The sequence below is a fragment of the Rana temporaria genome, chromosome 4 (assembly GCF_905171775.1).
Source record: "Rana temporaria chromosome 4, aRanTem1.1, whole genome shotgun sequence".
Classification (NCBI taxonomy): Eukaryota; Metazoa; Chordata; class Amphibia; order Anura; family Ranidae; genus Rana; species Rana temporaria.
The window spans coordinates 109490991-109510997 of NC_053492.1; the positions used below are offsets into that span (position 1 = coordinate 109490991).

Here is a 20007-nt window from a genome sequence, read left to right on the forward strand (position 1 = left end):
GGTGGCTCTGATCTGCCGGGAGGCCGTTAATATACGGCCCGCGATCGGCAGTCACAGAGCCAGGGACGTGGAGCTCTGTGTGTAAACACAGAGCTCCACATCATGTTAGGGAGAGGAGACCAATGGTGTGTCCCTTGTACAAAGGGACAACCAATCGGTCACCTCCCCCAGTCAGTCCCCTCCCTCACAGTAAGAATCACTCCCAGGGTACATATTTAACCCCTTGATTCCCCCTAGTGTTAACCCCTTCCCTGCCAGTCACATTTATACAGTAATCAGTGCATTTTTATAGCACTGTTCGCTGTATAAATGTATAAATGTAAATAGTCCCAAAAATTTGTCAAAAGAGTCTGATGTGTCCGCCGTAATATCGCAGTCGTGACAAAAATCGCAGATCAAAGTCATTACTAGTAAAAAAAAAAATAATAAAAAAAATAGTAATAATTCTATCCCCTATTTTGTAGGCGTTATAACGTTTGTGCAAACCAATCTCTATACGCTTATTTTTATCAAAAATATGTAGAAGAATACGTATCGGACTAAACTGAAAAAAAAAAAAAAAAATTTTTTTACATGGGATATTTATTATAGCAAAAAGTTAAAAATATTGTGTTTTTTTCAAAATTTTCGCTCTATTTTTGTTTATAGCGCAAAAAATGAAAACCGCACAGGTGATCAAATACCACCAAAAAAAAAGCTCTATTTGTGGGGAAAAAAGGACGTCAATTTTGTTTGGTAGCCACATCGCACGACCGCGCAATTGTCTTTCAAATCTTGACAGTGCCGAAAGCTGAAATTTCGCCTGGGCAGGAAGGGGGTATATGTGCCCAGTAAGCAAGTGGTTAAATAACATAAAAAAGTATTGCACAAACATTACTTGACATGAGCCCATGAGTTTGATATTGCACAACATTTTTTATTTAGTTTCCACATGAGCCCATATCTTATATCAATAATGTCCAAAAAAAAGATCCATAGGCTGTACACTGAACAAAGCAAAATTGAGTCCTTATATTTAATTAAATTTCTCTGAGCAACACCCCAGTGATTCACACAATTGCAAGTGCCCACCACTTTAATAATTGGCAGTTTACCAGAAGGCAAGCACAAAGAGCCTTCAGCTGTAGCCCAGCCGTGGCCTTTGGCTTGCACGCAGAGTGGAAAAAAAACAGGATTGAACCAGGAAGCGGAATGAACAGCTGGATAACCCCCACCGTATCATAGAAGTCTGTGACCATAGATTGAATAACTCAAGGAAAAAAGAAGAATACGGACCATAGCGTGTGTATGTTTTAATAAATTAAAGTATTGCACTTACATATAGTTGAGTGAAATATTGCATAAAAAGTTGTCGGCCGGCAAATACAGGAGCCCGTCCTCCTCTGAAGCAACGTGGTGACATCAGCACGCTGCTTCAGAGGAGGACGGGCTCCTGTATTTGCCGGCCGACAACTTTTTATGCAATATTTCACTCAACTATATGTAAGTGCAATACTTTAATTTATTAAAACATACACACGCTATGGTCCGTATTCTTCTTTTTTCCTTGAGTTATTCAATCTATGGTCACAGACTTCTATGATACGGTGGGGGTTATCCAGCTGGTCATTCCGCTTCCTGGTTTAATCCTGTTTTTTTCCACTCTGCGTGCAAGCCAAAGGCCGCGGCTGGGCTACAGCTGAATGCTCTTTGTGCTTGCCTTTTGGTAAGTGGCCAGTTTATTACGGTGGTGGGCACTTGCAATTGTGTGAATCACTGGGCTGTTGCTCAGAGAAATTTGTTCGAATATAAGGACTCCATTTTGCTTTGTTCAGTGTACAGCCTATGGATCTTTTTTGTTGGACAATATTGATATAAGATATGGGCTCATGTGGAAAACAAATATAATTTTTTTGTGCAATATCAAACTCATGGGCTTATGTCAAGTAATGTTTGTGCAATACTTTTTTTATGTTACTTTTAATATGCCATTTTTTTGATTGATGTGGTCTATTGGCACAGTTTTCTACCTTTATTTATAATTGTTATGTGTGTATCCCACTTTAAGCTGCTGCCTATTTTTTGCTAACTGTCTATCGCAGTTTTCCTTTTCCCAAGCACGTACGAGTACCCCCCAAGCCAGGAGTGCCAGCGGGGAACCCGAGAAGAGGAGGATCGGGCTTCTCTGTGCAAAACCATTGCACAGATCAGGAATGTATAACATATTTGTTATTTTAATAATAATAATAAAAAAAATACGCATTTACAGTCAGAGCCGGTTCACACTGGGGCGACTTGCAATCCGACTTCATGTCGCCTCATGTCGTCCCAAGTCACGCTGTAGAGAAAAACAATGGAAGTGAATGGGAGCGACTCAAGGCGATCCGACTTCAGAAAAGGTTCCTGTACTACTTCAATCCGACTTGTAGGCGATTTGTACCCATTGATTTCAATGGAAGTCACCTCAGAAGTCGGATCACTGTCTTAACAGAAGCGACTTTCCAGGAAGATCGCGCTGGAAGTCGTGTCGCCCTAGTGTGAACCGACTCTCACTTGATTGTCAAAAGAAAAAGAAGCAACAAAGACAACAAAGTTATTGCAACAAATGAAGAGTAAGGCACAATTTATTTTTTATTTTAGGCTTAGTTACAGTTTAAGCACACATTCTTTTTTTAAGTTAGGGGCCTCATCGGTGTGGCTGACATGGTCAGAATGTAAAATTCCTTGGACAATATCAACAGAATGGGTGATCAAGGTATATGGAGATGACTATGCTGGTAAAATTTAAAAATCATTATGTTATACCTTTTATCGAGTTAGATCACTTTGTTTTGTTTGTTTTTACTTCATATTTTATCAAGTAATACCAAGTGTTAGGTTCGTTATTATTGTTGATCATGACAATGATATCTTGTCTATCAGCTGTACTGCATGTCCCTTCCCAGTAATTACTGTCAGAGAGGGCCAGAGGGGAATCTTTTTGCCCTTGAAAACATACTCCAGCTGCATCAGGAATGTAAAGCTTGAAGGAAACATCAGTATTTGCAGGTAAAATGCCTTCTAACGGCTGCACCAACTCATAGTGCTTGGCCCAGTTAGAGTATGTCAGTGGAAACACTGGCCATCCTACTGCAGGGTTGGTACATATAATGAGATAATTGCATAAGTACGTATACTTACTATTATCATTATTATCAGTCTTGATAAAAATTGATAAAACATAGGTTCCTGCCTGAGGAAGGCAAACATTTATGTCCACTTTGTTCTTTTTCTCTGTTGTAAAAACATGCCTGTTCTCCATTTCAGAGGTCATTTGTACTTCATCAGATTGTAAGGTACAAAAAAAATGTAATTTCTTCTTCAACATAAAATGTATAGTAAAGAACCCATCATCCGTATAAATCACTGGATCTGCATGGGAAGGGTTCACAAGCCCTGCTTTTTCAGTTAGCCTGTTTGGTCCTACAGGATTATGGATGCACTTTGGAATCCTCATGCTGCTGTCAATGTGTTTGCAGTCAATTCTGTATTCTATAACCAACTGCAATTCTTCTTCTTCAGCATCTTCTTTTTGGGCAAAAATATTTAGGACATGCTGACCGGGCTGTTGAGGATAAACATCAAGCTTCATTCCATTGTCTAACAATGTCAGTATACCAGAACGTTCATGCTCATTGATGTTGAAAGTGAATTTCAGATCATTGCAGCTCTCAAAGGCAATAGAGACTTTCCCCGTCACTAAAGATATCACAAAAGTAAGGCAATTAAAAGAATAAGACATGGTAATTCAGAAATCTACACCGTAGGGACAATATGTAATACATTTACACCACTTCTATTAAAACTGGGAAACAGAATATAAATCATGTAAAGAGTTACACAAACTGTTGGCGCTATATAAATCCTTACTAATAATAATAATCACAATAATACACCAGTGTCAGATGAGACATTTTGGGCCAGATTCACAAAAGAGATACAACGGCGTATCTCCTGATACGCCGTTGTATCTCTGTTTTAGGGGCTTCCTAACTATGCGACTGATTCATAGAATCAGTTACGCATAGTTTGCCCTAAGATCCGACAGGTGTAATTGAATTACACTGTCGGATCTTAGGATGCAATACCTCGGCCGCCGTTGGGGGGAGTTTGCGTCGTAAACCAGCGTCGGGTATGCAAATTAGTACTTACGGCGATCCACGGCGTTTTTTCGCGTTCGCTACGTCGCTGCTAGTCTAGTTTCCCGTCGCAAAGTTAGTCGTCGTTTTAGCTGCCCTAACTTTACACAGCCCATGTTAAAGTATGGCCGTCGTTCCCGCGTCGAAATTCTAAAAAAAAATTTCTTGCGTAAGATGTCCGGGAATACGAAAGTACGCTACGCACGCCGCCGTTCGAAAAAATTACGTCACTTTGCGCAAAGCACGGCAGGAAATTCAAAAGTGAGCATGCGCAGTAGGTTCGGCGCGGGAGCGCGCCTAATTTAAATGGCACACGCCCCTTTGAATTACGCGGGCTTACGCCAGAGGCCGCCGGCGTAGGTTTTCATTGCAAGTGCTTTGTGAATCAGGCACTTGCGATGAAAACTTGCGGTGGTGTAACGTATCTACGATACGTTACGCCGCCACACTTCTACGTGAATCTGACCCTTACTACCTACTAGAGAAGGCATCACTAAATGGCGGATCCGGACCCAGCAACAGTCCTTTCCCCACCGCTGGCTCGCCTTCTCACCGCTGCCACTATAATTCTGTCTGCCCCTTTCATAACATTGTCTGACATCCAGGTCTGTTCCTTTCATAACAAAGCGACAACCCCCCCCCCCGTGACACTGTGCTACCTTATTCACACAAGACTGGAAGCCTGGCAGGTCTGGAAAAAGTGAAAAGTGAAAAGTCCCGCCCTTTGCCCAGACCTGCCGTGTTTCCCATCTTGTGTGAATAAGGTAGGACAGTGTGGGGAGGGGGAGGAAGGGGGAGTGTTGCTTTGTTATAAAAGGGACAGGAGTCTGGAACATGGAGGGAGGACTGTGATTGGGGGGGGGACTGTGATTAGGAGGGGTCTGTGATTGAGGGGTTTGTGATTGGGGGTTCTGTGAAAACTGACTTTATTGTTGTATGTTATCACGTTGCATTCTAGGTACGACCAATTAAATGTACAAATGATAAACACCAAATTTTATTATTTTTATTCCTAAAAGTTTGAAGAACTGTTCATAGTGATGTGGCAAATGTAGTGTAGAGTAAACTGCATTTTACAATATTAGAAGTTTTGGCTAGAGATAGACTTTAACAACTAACCTTTAAAGTACAATGAAAGCCACCTGTATGACAGTCTAGACCAGTGGTTCTCAACTCAGGGGTCGAATGATGATTTGCCAGGGGTCACCAAATCCTGAGCTGTTCCTGAAGCCCACGGCCGCCCACTCACCCTCTGGGAGGAGTGGGAGGAGCTGGAGGAGACCCTATCTCCTGATTTCTGTAGAGGTGTCACTGCTACGAGACGCCACAAAGTGAGACACAGTGAAGCCAGAGACACAGTGAGTAACACCACCTGTGATTATAGTTCCCATTAAAAGTCCTAACTACCGTTCTCAGATCAGCAGATGACCTTGATCAAGAGAACCTAAGTTGGCTGATCAGAACTCTCCCACCAGCACTGCCACTGATCGCATCTCCCCCGAAACCGCCCACCACCCACCAAGGAGTGAGAGAAGGATTAAAAATAGAGAATACATGGAAGGGAGAGGAAAAGAGGGGGAGGGACAAAGAAAAAGGAAGAGAAATAACAAGAAAGATGGCTAGAGAGAGGTATGGGGGGAAAAAAACAAGAAATTAGGATAGAGAGAGATAAAAGGCAAAGAAAGGAGAACAAAGAGAACGAGTGGTACATCCTAAAATGTACCATAAGGGGTTTTAATACTGTACGAGTGGAAGGGACTCAGGGAGTGCTAAATGTCCGTGGGTTAGGGGTGCAAATTTCTTGTCTTACCTTGGGTGCTGACAACCCATACCACGAAAATAATTTTACTGTTAGGGGTCCCCACAAATTGGAAAATTTTATCAAGGGGTCACGACATTTGAAAGTTTGAGAACCACTGGTCTAGACAAGTCACAAATCCAGTTATTATTTGATGCAGAAGTCTCAAAGTAAACAAAAAATCTTCCGTTACCTTCCCTGATGGAGGCAAACTCACCTTCATTCATCCTATTATACCCCAACTCCCCAATGCTGCAGCTCACAGTGGGAGGGTTTTGGCAACAGAGTCAGTACATGCTATTTTTGTTAGGAAGGAGATAGCTTGTGCATGTTGTAAGCATATTTTGTAATATCTGCCAGTCTTTTATTGTATTCCTAAAATTGCAATGTAATGGTAATGTTTGTACGTACAGCATTTTTCTTTAGTAAAAGCACAGTAATACACTGCAGAGGTCTGAGCTTCCTTGCTTAAAATGCAAAGAACCTTACAAACAACTCAAAGCAAAACAGTCTGACACCACGTTGTATTAATGATATTTTGTATCCAATAAGATTTATTTTTTTATTAAATGCAAGGCATAATCTATATTTTATGTTGTCAAATATTTGCTGTGCAAATAGAAAGGAGGATGTTAAGTTTTTGTTACCTGTTTCAATAAATCCTGTCTGTGGCTGGTAGGACACCATTCCCAGGCTGTAAAAATCACTATAAACATGTGGAGATCTTTGAAAGATTTCCAAAGGCACTTCTGTTTGAAGTAACTGACATTCTCCCAGCTCAGGGAAATGATCCTCTATGAAGAGGGCAGGATGGGTAAGGAAATAAAATTCATTATAACTAGAAGATAAAAGCAAGAAACAAAAGTTTATCTAAAAAAAGTGAAGCAACACATCTGCTTATTTTTTTTTTTATTACAATATTAATTTACTTACCTAAAATTGAACTTGTTTATTTTCATGTTAACTGTACCAGCTCCCCATGTGCTGTCCAGTAGGTGCCATCGACCTTCCAGATACACCATGTTCCAGGCATGATCTGAATCACCAGAGGTTATCTTTCCTACTTGATATCCGGCACCCTTAGAGTATCCGCTGACTTTCTTACACTGTACCCCAGAAAGACTGCATGCAAAATAAGAGGATTCACTTAAACACATGTCAGAAAATGAAACTCCTATGAATGTATCTACCATTTATGATTATAGGGCTCATTGGGATGACAGATTAGTGCCGTCCGCTGGAAGATACCGTGTTTCCCCCGAAAAATAGTGGATTATAGGATTTTACAAGCAATTTAAACTAGGGATTATTTTCGGGGTAGGGCTTATATTGCAGCCGTCCTGGAAAGTAACGCTAGGTCTTATTTTTGGGGTAGGGCTTACTTTCGGGGAAACACGGTACATGTGGCGGAGCTGTGTGTGCATCCACTTCTACAGGCTGCCTGCACGTAGCTCTGAAATGGATGCACATGCAGCATGGATGGTGGCACTAATCTGTCATTTGAACGATCCCTAACATATAACCAGCATAATGAGTATGGATCCCTTAGCAATCTATCCCATTGTGGCACTAGGCAAGCTATTATATTTGTTAGGCCATCACAATATTCATCCCATACTAGCTGAATGAACCATAAATAAAGATTCCAATTTGGTGTATTTAAATGTTTTAAGTGATAAACTTGGATAGTTATTTAAAAGATTCTGTAACTTATTGGGGTTAAATATATTTAGTAATTTATTTGCTGTCCAGAAATACTATAGATTAATAGGCATTTTATTATAAAATGATAGCTTACAGAAATCATTAGGCTGCTACATAAATCACAAATGCAGATCTAAATCCTAATTGGATTATATTTAGTTTGTTAATATTCTGTGCATCAAAAACTTAAAAACTCGAGTATAAGCAGACCGAATACAAGCCGAGGCACCTAACTTTACCACGAAAAACTGGGGAAAACGTATTGACTCGAATATAAGCATAGGGTGTCAATCTGCATGCCTCACTGTGTACGCCTCACTGTGCCCATGCCTCACTGTGCCCATGCCTCGACTGACATTTAACATGGGAGTCTATGGAAGGGGTGCCCGGCTTTGAAAAATCAGTGCTCCCCAGCCGTAGGTCCCCCCAGACAACAAACGTTGCACACTTGTAGGGGAGAAATGGGGATACATGTGTGCCAAGTTCTGAGTCCAGGGGACCGCCCCAAATTCACCTGAGAAATTACCGTTTAACATCGGAGTCTATGGAAGGGGTGCCACCAGGGGTGGACTGACAACTCATGGGGCCCCCGGGCAATAGAAGATTATGGGGCCCCTGGGCTTACAGATGGCCACAACACAATCACACTCACACACATAGGTTGAACTGGATGGACTGGTGTCTTTTTTCAACCTTACCGACTAAGAAACTATGTAACACGCAAGGGGATGAAGAGGAGACAGAGAGCCACCATTTAAGGGTTGACCATACAGAGGAGCTGGCAGGAAGCAATGTCTAATTTGCATTTGCTATGAGTAATCAGTACTTGTGGGAATTCTAAAGCAATCAGTCAGCAGGAGAGGGGTACCAGACATGGGTGAGAGTGTCCTCTGGTTTGCAAGGGGGTTGGTGTTTTTGCTCTCTCCCTAGCAGTTGGTGCTCTTAGTTTATCCAGGACCAAATCTGTGGCACAGAGAGACTATGGATCTAGTTGGAGGTACTGGAGAGTGTCAGGGGTTAACATGTTCTGCAAGCAGAGGTGCACACTTTGTGCAGGACCTCCACATTGTCACTGGGAGTAAGGTGGCATGTAAAGCTGGGCTGGTGGAGCGGAACACAAGCTCTGCAGTGTCCCCCTCTAAATTCTGCATTTAGGAAGACAAGATGTACAGTGTAATAAGAAAAGTGTCTAACAGTAAAGAGACTCAAGTTTAATATGTATCTGTGAAGGGGGAACGGCTCACTTCTAAGTATGCGGTGCTGCCTTAATGCCGCCTTAATGCTGATTTTCGCATGGACCACGGCTACTGCTTGGTTCCCGGGCAGTAGCAAGCACGTTGACAAAGGGTTCCCATCTACGGGGGGCAGGTAGGCCATGCCCACAGGCCCTTATCAGATAAATCCAATGAGGTTCATCTGACAAGTGACAATGAAGGGGAACAAATAAGGGGGCCTTCATGGCTGCATTGGAACAGGCGCATCCTAGCTACTACCTCCGGTGTAATGCCCGGTGAGCCTCAAGAACACAGCACTAGGAAGTCTCTGCAAACCTCCATATAATCCATCCATTTTATTATTGTATGTGAACAGTCAAAAAATCCAACGCATTTCAGCCATCAGGCCTTAATCATGGCTAGTCATGCGGTATTATCTCCCAACAACCTATCTACAGTCAGTTCTATCGGTGCTATCCCAGGGACATCTAACCAAGCTCTATGCTGATAGACATATTTCTCAAACTTCAAATTACTAGACACTTTTAAACCCCTCCCCTAAATTGGGCAGCTCCTCCGACTTCCAGTGCACAAGTATTAATTCGTGAGCCTGAAACAGGGCTCTTACAATCGTCTCGAGTTCATCCAAAATAATTAAAATACAACTTTTAGGATCTAGGAGGAGGGAAACCTGAAAAACTGAATTAAGTGTATCCACCACCCCTTTCAAGTAGGGATGTAATTTCCACAGGAGGTGGATCCAATTACCATGATCCCGTTTCTTTTTAGTCATATAAATATAAAATATTGCAAATGAATATTTGATTATCTGCTATTTAAAGAGGACGTAAACTTCCATCACTAAATTTTACCTATAGGAAAGCCTATAATAAGGCTTACATATAGGTAGTGTAAATATCTCCTAAACAACTACCGTTTAGGAGATATTTACTGTACATTGCCCCAATGACATGCACTGGTGCATGCGCTCTAAAGGAATGGCCACCCATGCCATTCCTTCAGAGCCCTGTGCCGTGACTGGCAGCTCCCGCATGCATGCATGGGAATGACGTCATCACAGCTCCGGACAGTCAGCGAACCCGGAAGCAAGATGGGTGAAAATGGAAGCAGCCTCCAGTGATGATATTGCATCGCTGGAATGTTTCGTTTTCAGGTAAGTTAACCATGATGTGCTAGTATGCGATGTATACTAACACATTATGACATTACCTTGCAGGAAAGAAAAAAAAACATCCATCGGTTTACAATTGCTTTAATTCTCTTTAGAATACATACCTGAACAAATGGAGGAAAAATCCCCTTGCTCTCTTTAGGCCCCTTTGACACTGGGACGGGGGCGGCCTCTGCGGTAAAGGGCCGCTTTTTTTAGCTGTATTTTACTGTCAATTTCGTGGCGCTATTCGGCCACTAGCGGGGTGCTTTTACCCCCGCTAGTGGCCGAGAAAGGGTTAAAACCACCGCAAAGTGCCTCTGCAGCGGCGCTTTGCCGGCAGTATAGCCACGGTGCCCAATTATTTCAATGGGCAGGAGCGGTGGAGAAGCAGTATACACACCGCTCCAAAGATGCTGCCAGCAGGACTTTTTTTACCGTCCTGCTAGCGCACCGCTTCTGTGTGAAAGCCCTAGGGGCTTTCACACTGGAGAGACAGCAACAGCTGTTTCATGTCACTTTGCAGGTGCTATTTTTAGCATTATAGCGTCTGCAAAGAGACCCAGTGTGAAAGTTTTTTTTTTTCACAGTGTATGAAGCTTCAATTAGACCCCTTTTACACTGGCTCACTTTGCAGGCGCTATAACGCTAAAAGTAGCACCTGGAAAGCGACCTGAAACAGCCGCTGCTGTCTCTCCAGTGTGAAAGTCCCGAGGGTTTTCACACTGGAGCGGTGTGCTAGCAGGACGGTAAAAAAAGTCCTGCTAGCAGCATCTTTGGAGCGGTGAAGGAGAGGTGTGTATACTGCTCCTCCACCGCTCCTGCCCATTGGAATCAATGGGCACCACGGCTATACCGCTGGCTAAGCGCCGCTGCAGAGGTTTTTTGCTGTGGTTTTAACCCTTTCTCGGCTGCTAGTGGGGGGTAAAAGCCCTGCTAGGAGCCGAATAGCGCGGCAAAATGGGCCTTAGAGAAAGACAGCCTACTGCTGTCTTATTAGTAAACAGAGAATGCTCTGTTATTGCACTTTCAAGGAGGTGTATGTGTTAGGCCCCTTTCAGATGTCCGCTCCGCCTGTCCGTTATTACAAGTCCGTTAACGGACTTGTAATACATCCCTATGGTATCGCGTCTGTTAGCGGATGGAGCATCCGCTAGCGTCCGCGTCCGTCGGGATCCGGTTTTCGGACGGAAGAAAACCCTATTTTTCTTCCGTCCGGCGGAACGGAACTGATGCAGACGGACAGACGGTCCGTCTGCATCCGGTTCCCCATAGGGCAGAGCGGAGCCGAGACAGGGCGGTCCCTGCACTGTGTGCGGGGACCGCCCTATCCGCCGACAGCTCAGCGGGGATACCCGCTGAGCCGACGGAGACACACGGAGCGGACCCAGAAACGGTCCGCTCCGTGTGAAAGAGCCTTAAGTAATAAAAAAGTAACACAAATATCACTAATTACTCTTGCAAAAAAATTAAATAAAGTAGAACTATAAACATTTTTTTTTAATTTTGGATAGAGTAAGGGAGGGTTATAACCCATGTCTTTTTTTTTTTTTTTGCCATTTTTGCCTCTTTAGGGAGATTTACCTTCACTGGGGTAGATTCAGAGAGAATTTACACCGCGTAAATTCAAATCTACGCCGGCGTATCTTCTTTCTGTATTCAGAGAGCAAGATACGCCGACATTAGCCTAAGATACGACTGGCATAAGTCTTTTACGCCGTCGTAACTCAGGGTGCATTCTCACGCTGGCCGCTAGGTGGCGCTCCCGTCGTTTTCGGCGTAGATTATGCAAATTACCTATTCACAAACATACGTGCGCCCGGCGGTAGTTTTTTACATCGTTTGCGTAAGTTGTTTTCGGCGTAACGTTCCTCCTGCTATTAGGAAGCGCAGCCAATGTTAAGTATGGACGTCGTTCCCGCTTCGAAATTTGAATTTTTTACGTTGTTTGCGTAAGTCGTTCGCGAATAGGGCTGGACGTAATTTAGTTCACGTCCAAACCAATACGTTGTTGAGGCGTACTTGAGAGAAATGCACACTGGGATATGTACACGTCAATCACGTCAGGTCATAACACATTAGCATAAAACACGCCCCCCTTCCACATTTGAATTACGCGGGCTTACGCCGGCCCCATTTACGCTACGCCGCCGCAACTTACGGAGCAAGTGCTTTGTGAATACTGCACTTGCTCCTGTAAGTTGCGTCGGCGTAGGGTAAATACAATACGCTGCGCCGCCATAACTAGGCGCGCAGGTACCTGAATCTGCCCCACTGTCTGTCCCATAGCCAAAACAGGAAGTGAAACAAAATCTCAGAAAATTAAGGGAATCCTTTGGGGTCACCAGAACTAGTGTCTCCATTGGAATTTGGGGATTTGGGGATTTTCTTTTACTTTCACTTTCGATGATAATGGTAAACTGGACAAATAGGTAAGAGGGTAAATCTCCCTAATGGGGACACAGACAGCAATAAAAATCTAATAGATGTTCTAATCCATTTCCAATCTATTCAAAACAAACAAAAACAAATTTTACCTTTTAGTTATACTTTAAAAAAATAACTAAAAATTATAGTTTTTCTTTAAAGCATATGTCAAGGCAAAAATAAAATAAAATGTATAAAGTACATATCTGTAATACATGCATATGTCCCCAATAATAACTAAGAGAGCTTTAAATCTAAGACAGTTCTAAATTTCAGTATTAACAAGATTACCAAATATTTTAGATATAAGCAGTTATAATAAAAAGCGTTTTTTAATATATCATCTTCAGGTTAGGAGTAACAAAAGTATCATACACATTTTTAGTATAAGCAAAGCAGAATAGATGTCCATGATTTATTTTACCTGCATATATGTTGAAACAATGATGAATATCCAGCGCAGACTGCTTTTCGTGTGCGAAAGACATCACTTGCATTAGAAGACTGGGCGAATCTATTCTTATAACCTTGAACATCATATTCTACAGTACATATACACATAAATAGATATGAAAAAATAGAAACTTCTAATTGTGGCATATAATGAAACAGAAATTAATTTTTTTGGTATAAAAAAAACAGACCATTGGAACCTACTGAAGTATGATTAAAGGTCATAACATGACTTGCCCATGGTACTTGGACTTTGTAAGTGCACCCACTTATTGAGCACCTTAGCCAGAGTCTCAGATCTCCAGTCAATATAACCAATCAGTAAAGATTAAAAAAACACTGCCTCCATGCTATATAGCCTAAACTAAATCAGAACATGTAAACAAGAAAACGTACACATTTTTTGTGCCTCTTCCTTGTTCATTTATTGTATTCTTTCTTTTCCTCTTATTTTGAATTACTACTTATATTTTATTATTAACTGGACCCACCTATGTGGTGACATATCCATATCCAGGCAGCTCTTGTTTTCTCCAAGTCTGTCTTAGTCACACTTATAAGTTCTTTCACGAATTGTTCAAGTGTCCCCTTGTAATCTACCTTAATTAAAGAACGAAAAATGATATTAAATACCAATTTTTTTTATTATTATTATTTTTTTATCAGCTATACACATATAAACTTTACCAATATTCAAAAACACAGTCACTTAAATTTCATTGTAAAAATAGTAAAATAAAGCCAGCGCTCTTTTAGTGAAATTTAAACAGCAGCATGCAATACAGGTAGATATATAGTACACCAATAACAAAAATACAGCGCTAAAATTATAATAAATTGCCCACAAAAATGTGACCATAAACTGAAGTTTGTCAAAATGACAAAAATAAACAGTTCATATTGTTATGAGTGTAAAACATATAAAAGTGCTCTACTTCAGCCTGTCCCCCAATGCTTGGAAACACACCCGTAGTGCCAATCCTTCACCAATGGTAAAAATACACACTCACCAAAGGGATATGCTGTCTAATACTGGAACAGCAATAAGTGATTTGTGTATATGGCATCCAGCATCACCACTTTCGCTCAAAAGATGGCAGGACCAGACTGCTCTATTCCACTCCACCAGTGTATAGAACCAAAGTTATCAGCATGGAGTCTTCCTAAGTTTTTTTAGATCCCCTACTCTCTGGTAACATGACCCCAGTTCTGACAGAGAGGGGTAGGATAAGGGCAAACAAGGACATCTTTGGTGCCTGACTTCCTCCTTATTAACCTTTGATGTCATTGGTTCTTAGGATGCTGGTAGCTGGCCTGCATAGTACTTAAGGCTGTAGTGCTGCACAATAAAGACCTGTGGCTTTATGTAACAAAAAAGGCAGGCTAGATCCACCACCAGCTTGTTGACAATTTTTGGCCAATTTGGGGCAAGTTTTAGAAATTTTGCCAAGGCACCTCTGAAGAACCCAGACTGCACCACAGGGTGCTGCAGCACACTTGTTGAGAAAGGTCAGGGGGAAAGGTTGCAGAAAGGCCTTCAGCATCTGGCACACATTTATTGTTGTGCCAGTTGCCTGGTGCCCATTGCACTCTGTGATTCATCTACCAGTCTTTGTGTCTGAATAGAGGGAGACACCAGCATCTGACACTCCCAGGAGTTTTGAAATGCAAAAGGTTTTCCAGCAAGATTGTCTCTTACAGACAGGGATGGACTGGCCATTGGGACTACAGGGAGTTTCCCGGTGGGCCGATGGCTCAGTGGGCTGGCTTCAGTGACAGCGGCCTGGGAGTTTCTCACTTCTGCCTAATCTTGTACCATAAGGGGGGGGCACCAAACTGATTCTTTGCCCCGGGAGAAATAATGTCTAGCTTCCCCACTGGTACTGCCTATAAGAATATCAGTACCAGCCGTTCCACTCTAATAAAGAAAAGCGGCTAGTGGCTAGTGAAGGGGGAGGGGGGTGCGGGTGGCCGGGGGGGTGCGGGAGTTGTCTGGCCGCTGTGGGAGAGACCTGTCAAAGTGGGCCAGTCTGGATGAAGTCCAGGGCCAAATTTTTGTCCCAGTCCAGCCCTGCTTACAGAGCAGAGGAATCAGCTACGCATGCAGCAGGACAGGTATATATGAATTGCTTTTTTTTTTTTTTTTACAGGGGTCTTGGAATTCTATTAATGCTTCAAAGACCAATTCCAAGTTGCATAAAATCACTCAGGATTCCGAAAGGCCGATAAAGCCTTGTATAATACATTACTGGAGTATTTATCACAGCAACGCCTACATATTACAACCAACTAAATCCTTTATTTTTATTTTATTTTTCAAAAGAAGAGATTAATTATACCATATCTGACAGAAAAAATCTAATTGTACCTTGGAAGCAAAACGATCCAGTTCCTCAAAGTCCTTTAAGTCAATCACCAGAGACTTCAGGTTTGACCTGTCCCAGAGATAATCTAAATGGGAAGAAAAGACAACTGTAAGAGACAAATCACATGCCCCTATAAGATAATAATCACATTTTATTGTTCAGTTTTTACTGAATTGAAATCATTAATAGTATCATCTGTATTGCATACAATATATGCTTTATTAGGGAGAGCATTTTTTTAACAAGTCAATGCTTTATTTATGAATTGCAGTAGTGCAGTAAAATCCACCTAAACGTAATTTTCAGCTAGTCAATGAAAAGCAATGAAATGTTTTGTAGTTGTACAGGAGGAAACAGGCTAAACAGGAGAAAAACAGAGCATTATACATGGGGTGTACATGGTTAACAGTAGTACTGCACTATTACTAGTTTGGCTGAATACAAACTAGCCTGAAATTCATAAGATGATCAGTTTGAGGTAACATAAGTAGGAAGAGGAGAGCCCAGAGAGTAATTGAACAAATGATGTTAAGGCTTAGGGAAGCAAGTGAGAGATCATAGGCATGTGATAAGATGTTGTAGCCACTGATGCCAACTTCTATGACAATATATTATTTTCTTATAAGGGAGGGAGAGGGGTATTGACTTCCAGAAATCAGGTTTGTTTTGAGGTTGAGACAAATCGCATCCAGTTACATGCGATTCATTTTCTCACAGCAAACAAGGTTTCATGTAAGAACACTGTATCTGCCTCCGGATCAGGGAAACAGCCGAGCAGGCACTGCTTGGGGTATAGGGTCAATGGAGAACCCATTTGGTCATGGAGAACCACCACTTGTGCCCAGAACCCCAAGAAAGAGCAATTTAAAAATTATATAAATAAATAAAATGTGGTGTACAGTAAAAAGGATACCAGAGAAAGATGAATTACCGTATTTATACCGGACTGCGACATTGCGGCAGACAGATCGGACACTTTTGACACTTTTCTGGGACCAGTGACATTATTACAGTGATCAGAGCTAAAAATATCCAATGATCACTGTATAAATGACACTGGCAGGGAAGGGGTTAACACTAGAGGGCGATCAAGGGGTTAAGTGTTCCCTAGGGAGGTGTTTCTAACTGTGGGGGGAGTGGACTGACTGGGAGTAAAGAGATATCGCTGTTCCTAATCTCTAGGAACAGACAATCACACTGTACTTCTCTGACAGAACAGGGATCTGCTTTGTTTATAGATCCCCGTTCTGCCTCTCTGTGGAGCGATCGAAGGTGACCTGCAGACATCGTGGCTGCCGACCATCCGCATTGGCTCCGGTGCCACACACACCCGATGTATCTATTACATGAAGCGTCGTACCGGTGCAGTGATTCGCGCAATAGAGCCGCCCTGCTGCAGTATAACTGCGTAGGCTGGTTGACAATTGGTTAATAATGTGCGGTAATTATCATAACAGGGTATATCCCTTTATTTTATTTTTCCCTAAATTAGGATTTATAAACAGAGAAAAAAAACATACATGCAATGCTAATAAATATTCAAATAATTATCAGCACTAACCCACAATATACTTAAAAAGGTGCTGTGATATTTCTGTGAGTAAAAACACTCCAAAACATTCAGTGATAACAGCACACCTAATAATACCTAATAATGTAATTACAATAAAAAACAATGATGATAAATCAAAATCTCATATATTAATGAAGATTTTCCATTAAATATAAATAGTTCATCTATGCTTACTGAAAAAAATTACAGTGTTTCTTTATATTCAAAGCTTTCCTAAAAAGGGTATAGAAACTGTGAGTTATATGCGCAGATGAACTGTTTACTGTATATTGTATGGACACATTATGCACTTTTTGGATGAGACTATGGTTTGTCATCACTTGTTTTTAATTTATAATTGTAATTAAGTTATTATCTATTATTGTGTGCACTATTAACACTTATTGTAATACATACAATGCTACTTTTTATGTTATGTGCCAAAAAAAAAATAAGTCCAGATAAACCATAGAAGGCTTCATGTTTTTCCTTGGCATTTGCACATGGTAATTCTTAAAATCTTATGAAAGTGGTTTGTGACAGAAAGTCAGGGAAATCTGTGGGTATTGTAACAAACGGGACATACATTTCTGCCTTGCTTAGACAATACACTAATCATTATTAGGGGCCGGCTGCGAGAAATAGTCAGATAAGGTCTAAGGGTGTTGAAAGACTCCAGCTGTTCAGAATGAGGCAATTAAGGCCTATATAAGTAGCCCAAGGGATTACCACTAATTGGCTGCATCACTCCTAAGGTTGTGTGAGTAGGAAAGCAGTGCCAGAAGGTCTTCTGTGGAGGTGAAGAGAGGATTGATTTTTCTGTGTGATAAAAATCAAAAGACTATTGTTTTGTGCTGTATGACCAGCACTGTCTACCCAGCAGTAGGTTGTGTTAGAATTCATAGATAGGTTCCTGTGTGGAAGGTAGATGCCCAAAGTGGCTAGGATTTATTTTATGTTTGATTTTGTTTATGCTGTTTGGATGCTTGCAATTGTTTTCCAGCAAGTTGGAAAAATAAACCAAAAACTTTGTTTTCAACCGTCTTCGACTGCCAGTCTGTATAAATTCAGTGTGTGGTGAACCCATCCAAGGGGTCACACACCCCGCTACCGAGCTAACCCCTCACAGGTTCTAAAGTCATACTGTTTTTAACATTTGCATTAATGTAAAAAAACTCCCTACCAACTGTCTCCCCCACCCCATTCCTAAACACTCCACTAGCTCTTCTCACCGCTCCAGAGCTGTCCCAACTGCAGACCCACTCTCCTCTCTTCCTGGTCTCACAAGAGACACTGGAAGAACAGTGAGACATAACTTCCTGCTGCTATCAGTCAATCTCCTGTGAGGAGAGAGTCAGGGCATGGATTACTGGCGCTGTGTGTGTCTATGGGTGCACACTGCCCTGATTGGCGGCACACATGCAAACAGCTTGCTAAGAAGGAGCCACAGTGCTGGAGGGGGGGTCAGCCAAAGAGGATGTAATGGACCGCTCTGGGAAATATTTTTACGCAGAGCATATATGTTTATTTTAATTTAAAAAATGCCTTTAATATCACTTTAGCTGTCACAGTTTAATCTCTGAGAACTCTATAAACAATGCCGACAGTGACTGCAGTGTATTCCTTTTCTCCTAAATTGCTGTAATGTGTATATTACAAAATATAATACTAGCCCAAATAAATGTGCACATGGACATAAGAAGCTGTGAGTTTTTCACCCTGACAGAAAAATGATACACTTTCTATAGATATACTTAAATTTTTACCAAATTTTCCAGAATGTTTGACTTTTGGCTTTTTTCTGTCTTGAAGGCCACTGTCATCCTTCACTTCTTCTGAAAAATGAAAAACACACTTGTAGCTTGGACATTTTGCATGTGATTCCTCTCTCACTTTCCAGAAATACAATTCTTCAACGCAGGGGAGGGCTGGCAGGGGGGGCAGGGTGGAAATCTCCCTCCGGGCTGGTGACACTATGCACAGCCACCAGCCGCCACTATCAAATGCTGTTTTTGCAGAGCAGGAATATGCCTGCTGGAGCTCTGTTAACACAGGTCACGGCCGCTGCTCACCTCCCACTGTGCAGCCGTGCCTGTTTCAGCTCTGAGGTAGATGGCTGCAGAGCTGAGCTATGTCTTGTCTCACACATAGCTCAGCCTAAGCGCACATCAGCGCTGACATCCTCTTCTCTCTCTGCACAGACACGAGGAGAGATAGAGCTCATCTGCCCCTCCTCCTTCTGAGTCTGCCCTGCCCACACTCCCCGGGCATGTGTGGGCACTGGACAGGAAGTTTGAACCCAAAAAAGCATCAGACAGGCTGCCTGCGCCTCAGCCTCCATCCTGGTAAGCTCACCCTCTCTAGTCTCTCCTGCCTCCCAGTGTATAAAAAGGGGTGCTCTGTGGACTTTGTTAAAGGGGAGGGGGCAGGCTTTGGTAAGCAGAGAACCTCTTTACACAATAGTCCACAGCATGCACCCTTAAATCAAGTTTCCCAGAACACCCCTTACATCAGATCTGATGTATATGGGGTCTGTGCGGACTCTGATGTATATGGGGTCTGTGCGGACTCCGATGTATATGGGAGGCTCTGTGTGGACTCTGATGTAAGGGGAGGCTCTGTGCGGACTCTGATGTAAGGGGAGGCTCTGTGCGGACTCTGATGTAAGGGGAAGCTCTGTGGGGACTCTGATGTAAGGGGAGGCTCTGTGGGGACTCTGATGTAAGGGGAGGCTCTGTGGGGACTCTGATGTAAGGGGAGGCTCTGTGGGGACTCTGATGTAAGGGGAGGCGCTGTGCGGACTCTGATGTAAGGGGAGGCGCTGTGCGGACTCTGATGTAAGGGGAGGCGCTGTGCAGACTCTGATGTAAGGGGGCCTCTGTGCGGACTCTGATGTAAGGGGGGCCTCTGTGCGGACTCTGATGTAAGGGGGGCCTCTGTGCGGACTCTGATGTAAGGGGGGCCTCTGTGCGGACTCTGATGTAAGGGGGGCCTCTGTGCGGACTCTGATGTAAGGGGGGCCTCTGTGCGGACTCTGATGTAAGGGGGGCCTCTGTGCAGACTCTGATGTAAGGGGGGCCTCTGTGCGGACTCTGATGTAAGGGGGGCCTCTGTGCGGACTTTGATGTAAGGGGGGCCTCTGTGCAGACTCTGATGTAAGCGGGG

The 20007-nt window shown here is 42.6% G+C and overlaps 1 protein-coding gene across 5 annotated transcripts in view; it reads right to left on the reverse strand.

Moving 5' to 3' along the window:
• Positions 1-2572: 2572 nt before the first annotated feature.
• Positions 2573-20007, reverse strand: part of LOC120936422 (kyphoscoliosis peptidase-like) — a 56034-nt gene continuing 38599 nt past the window's right edge. For 3 of the 5 annotated variants that reach the window (XM_040348737.1, XM_040348735.1, XM_040348733.1), the window contains 7 exons: positions 18609-18677; positions 15293-15375; positions 13416-13524; positions 12896-13013; positions 6889-7077; positions 6603-6793; positions 2573-3717 (listed from right to left, as the gene is read on the reverse strand). In XM_040348737.1, the coding sequence (XP_040204671.1) occupies positions 2801-3717; positions 6603-6793; positions 6889-7077; positions 12896-13013; positions 13416-13524; positions 15293-15375; positions 18609-18677 (1676 nt within the window). In that variant the 3' untranslated portion in view covers positions 2573-2800. The remainder of the gene's footprint in view (positions 3718-6602; positions 6794-6888; positions 7078-12895; positions 13014-13415; positions 13525-15292; positions 15376-18608; positions 18678-20007) is intronic. The other 2 variants (XM_040348736.1, XM_040348734.1) reach the window with 1 other exon arrangement.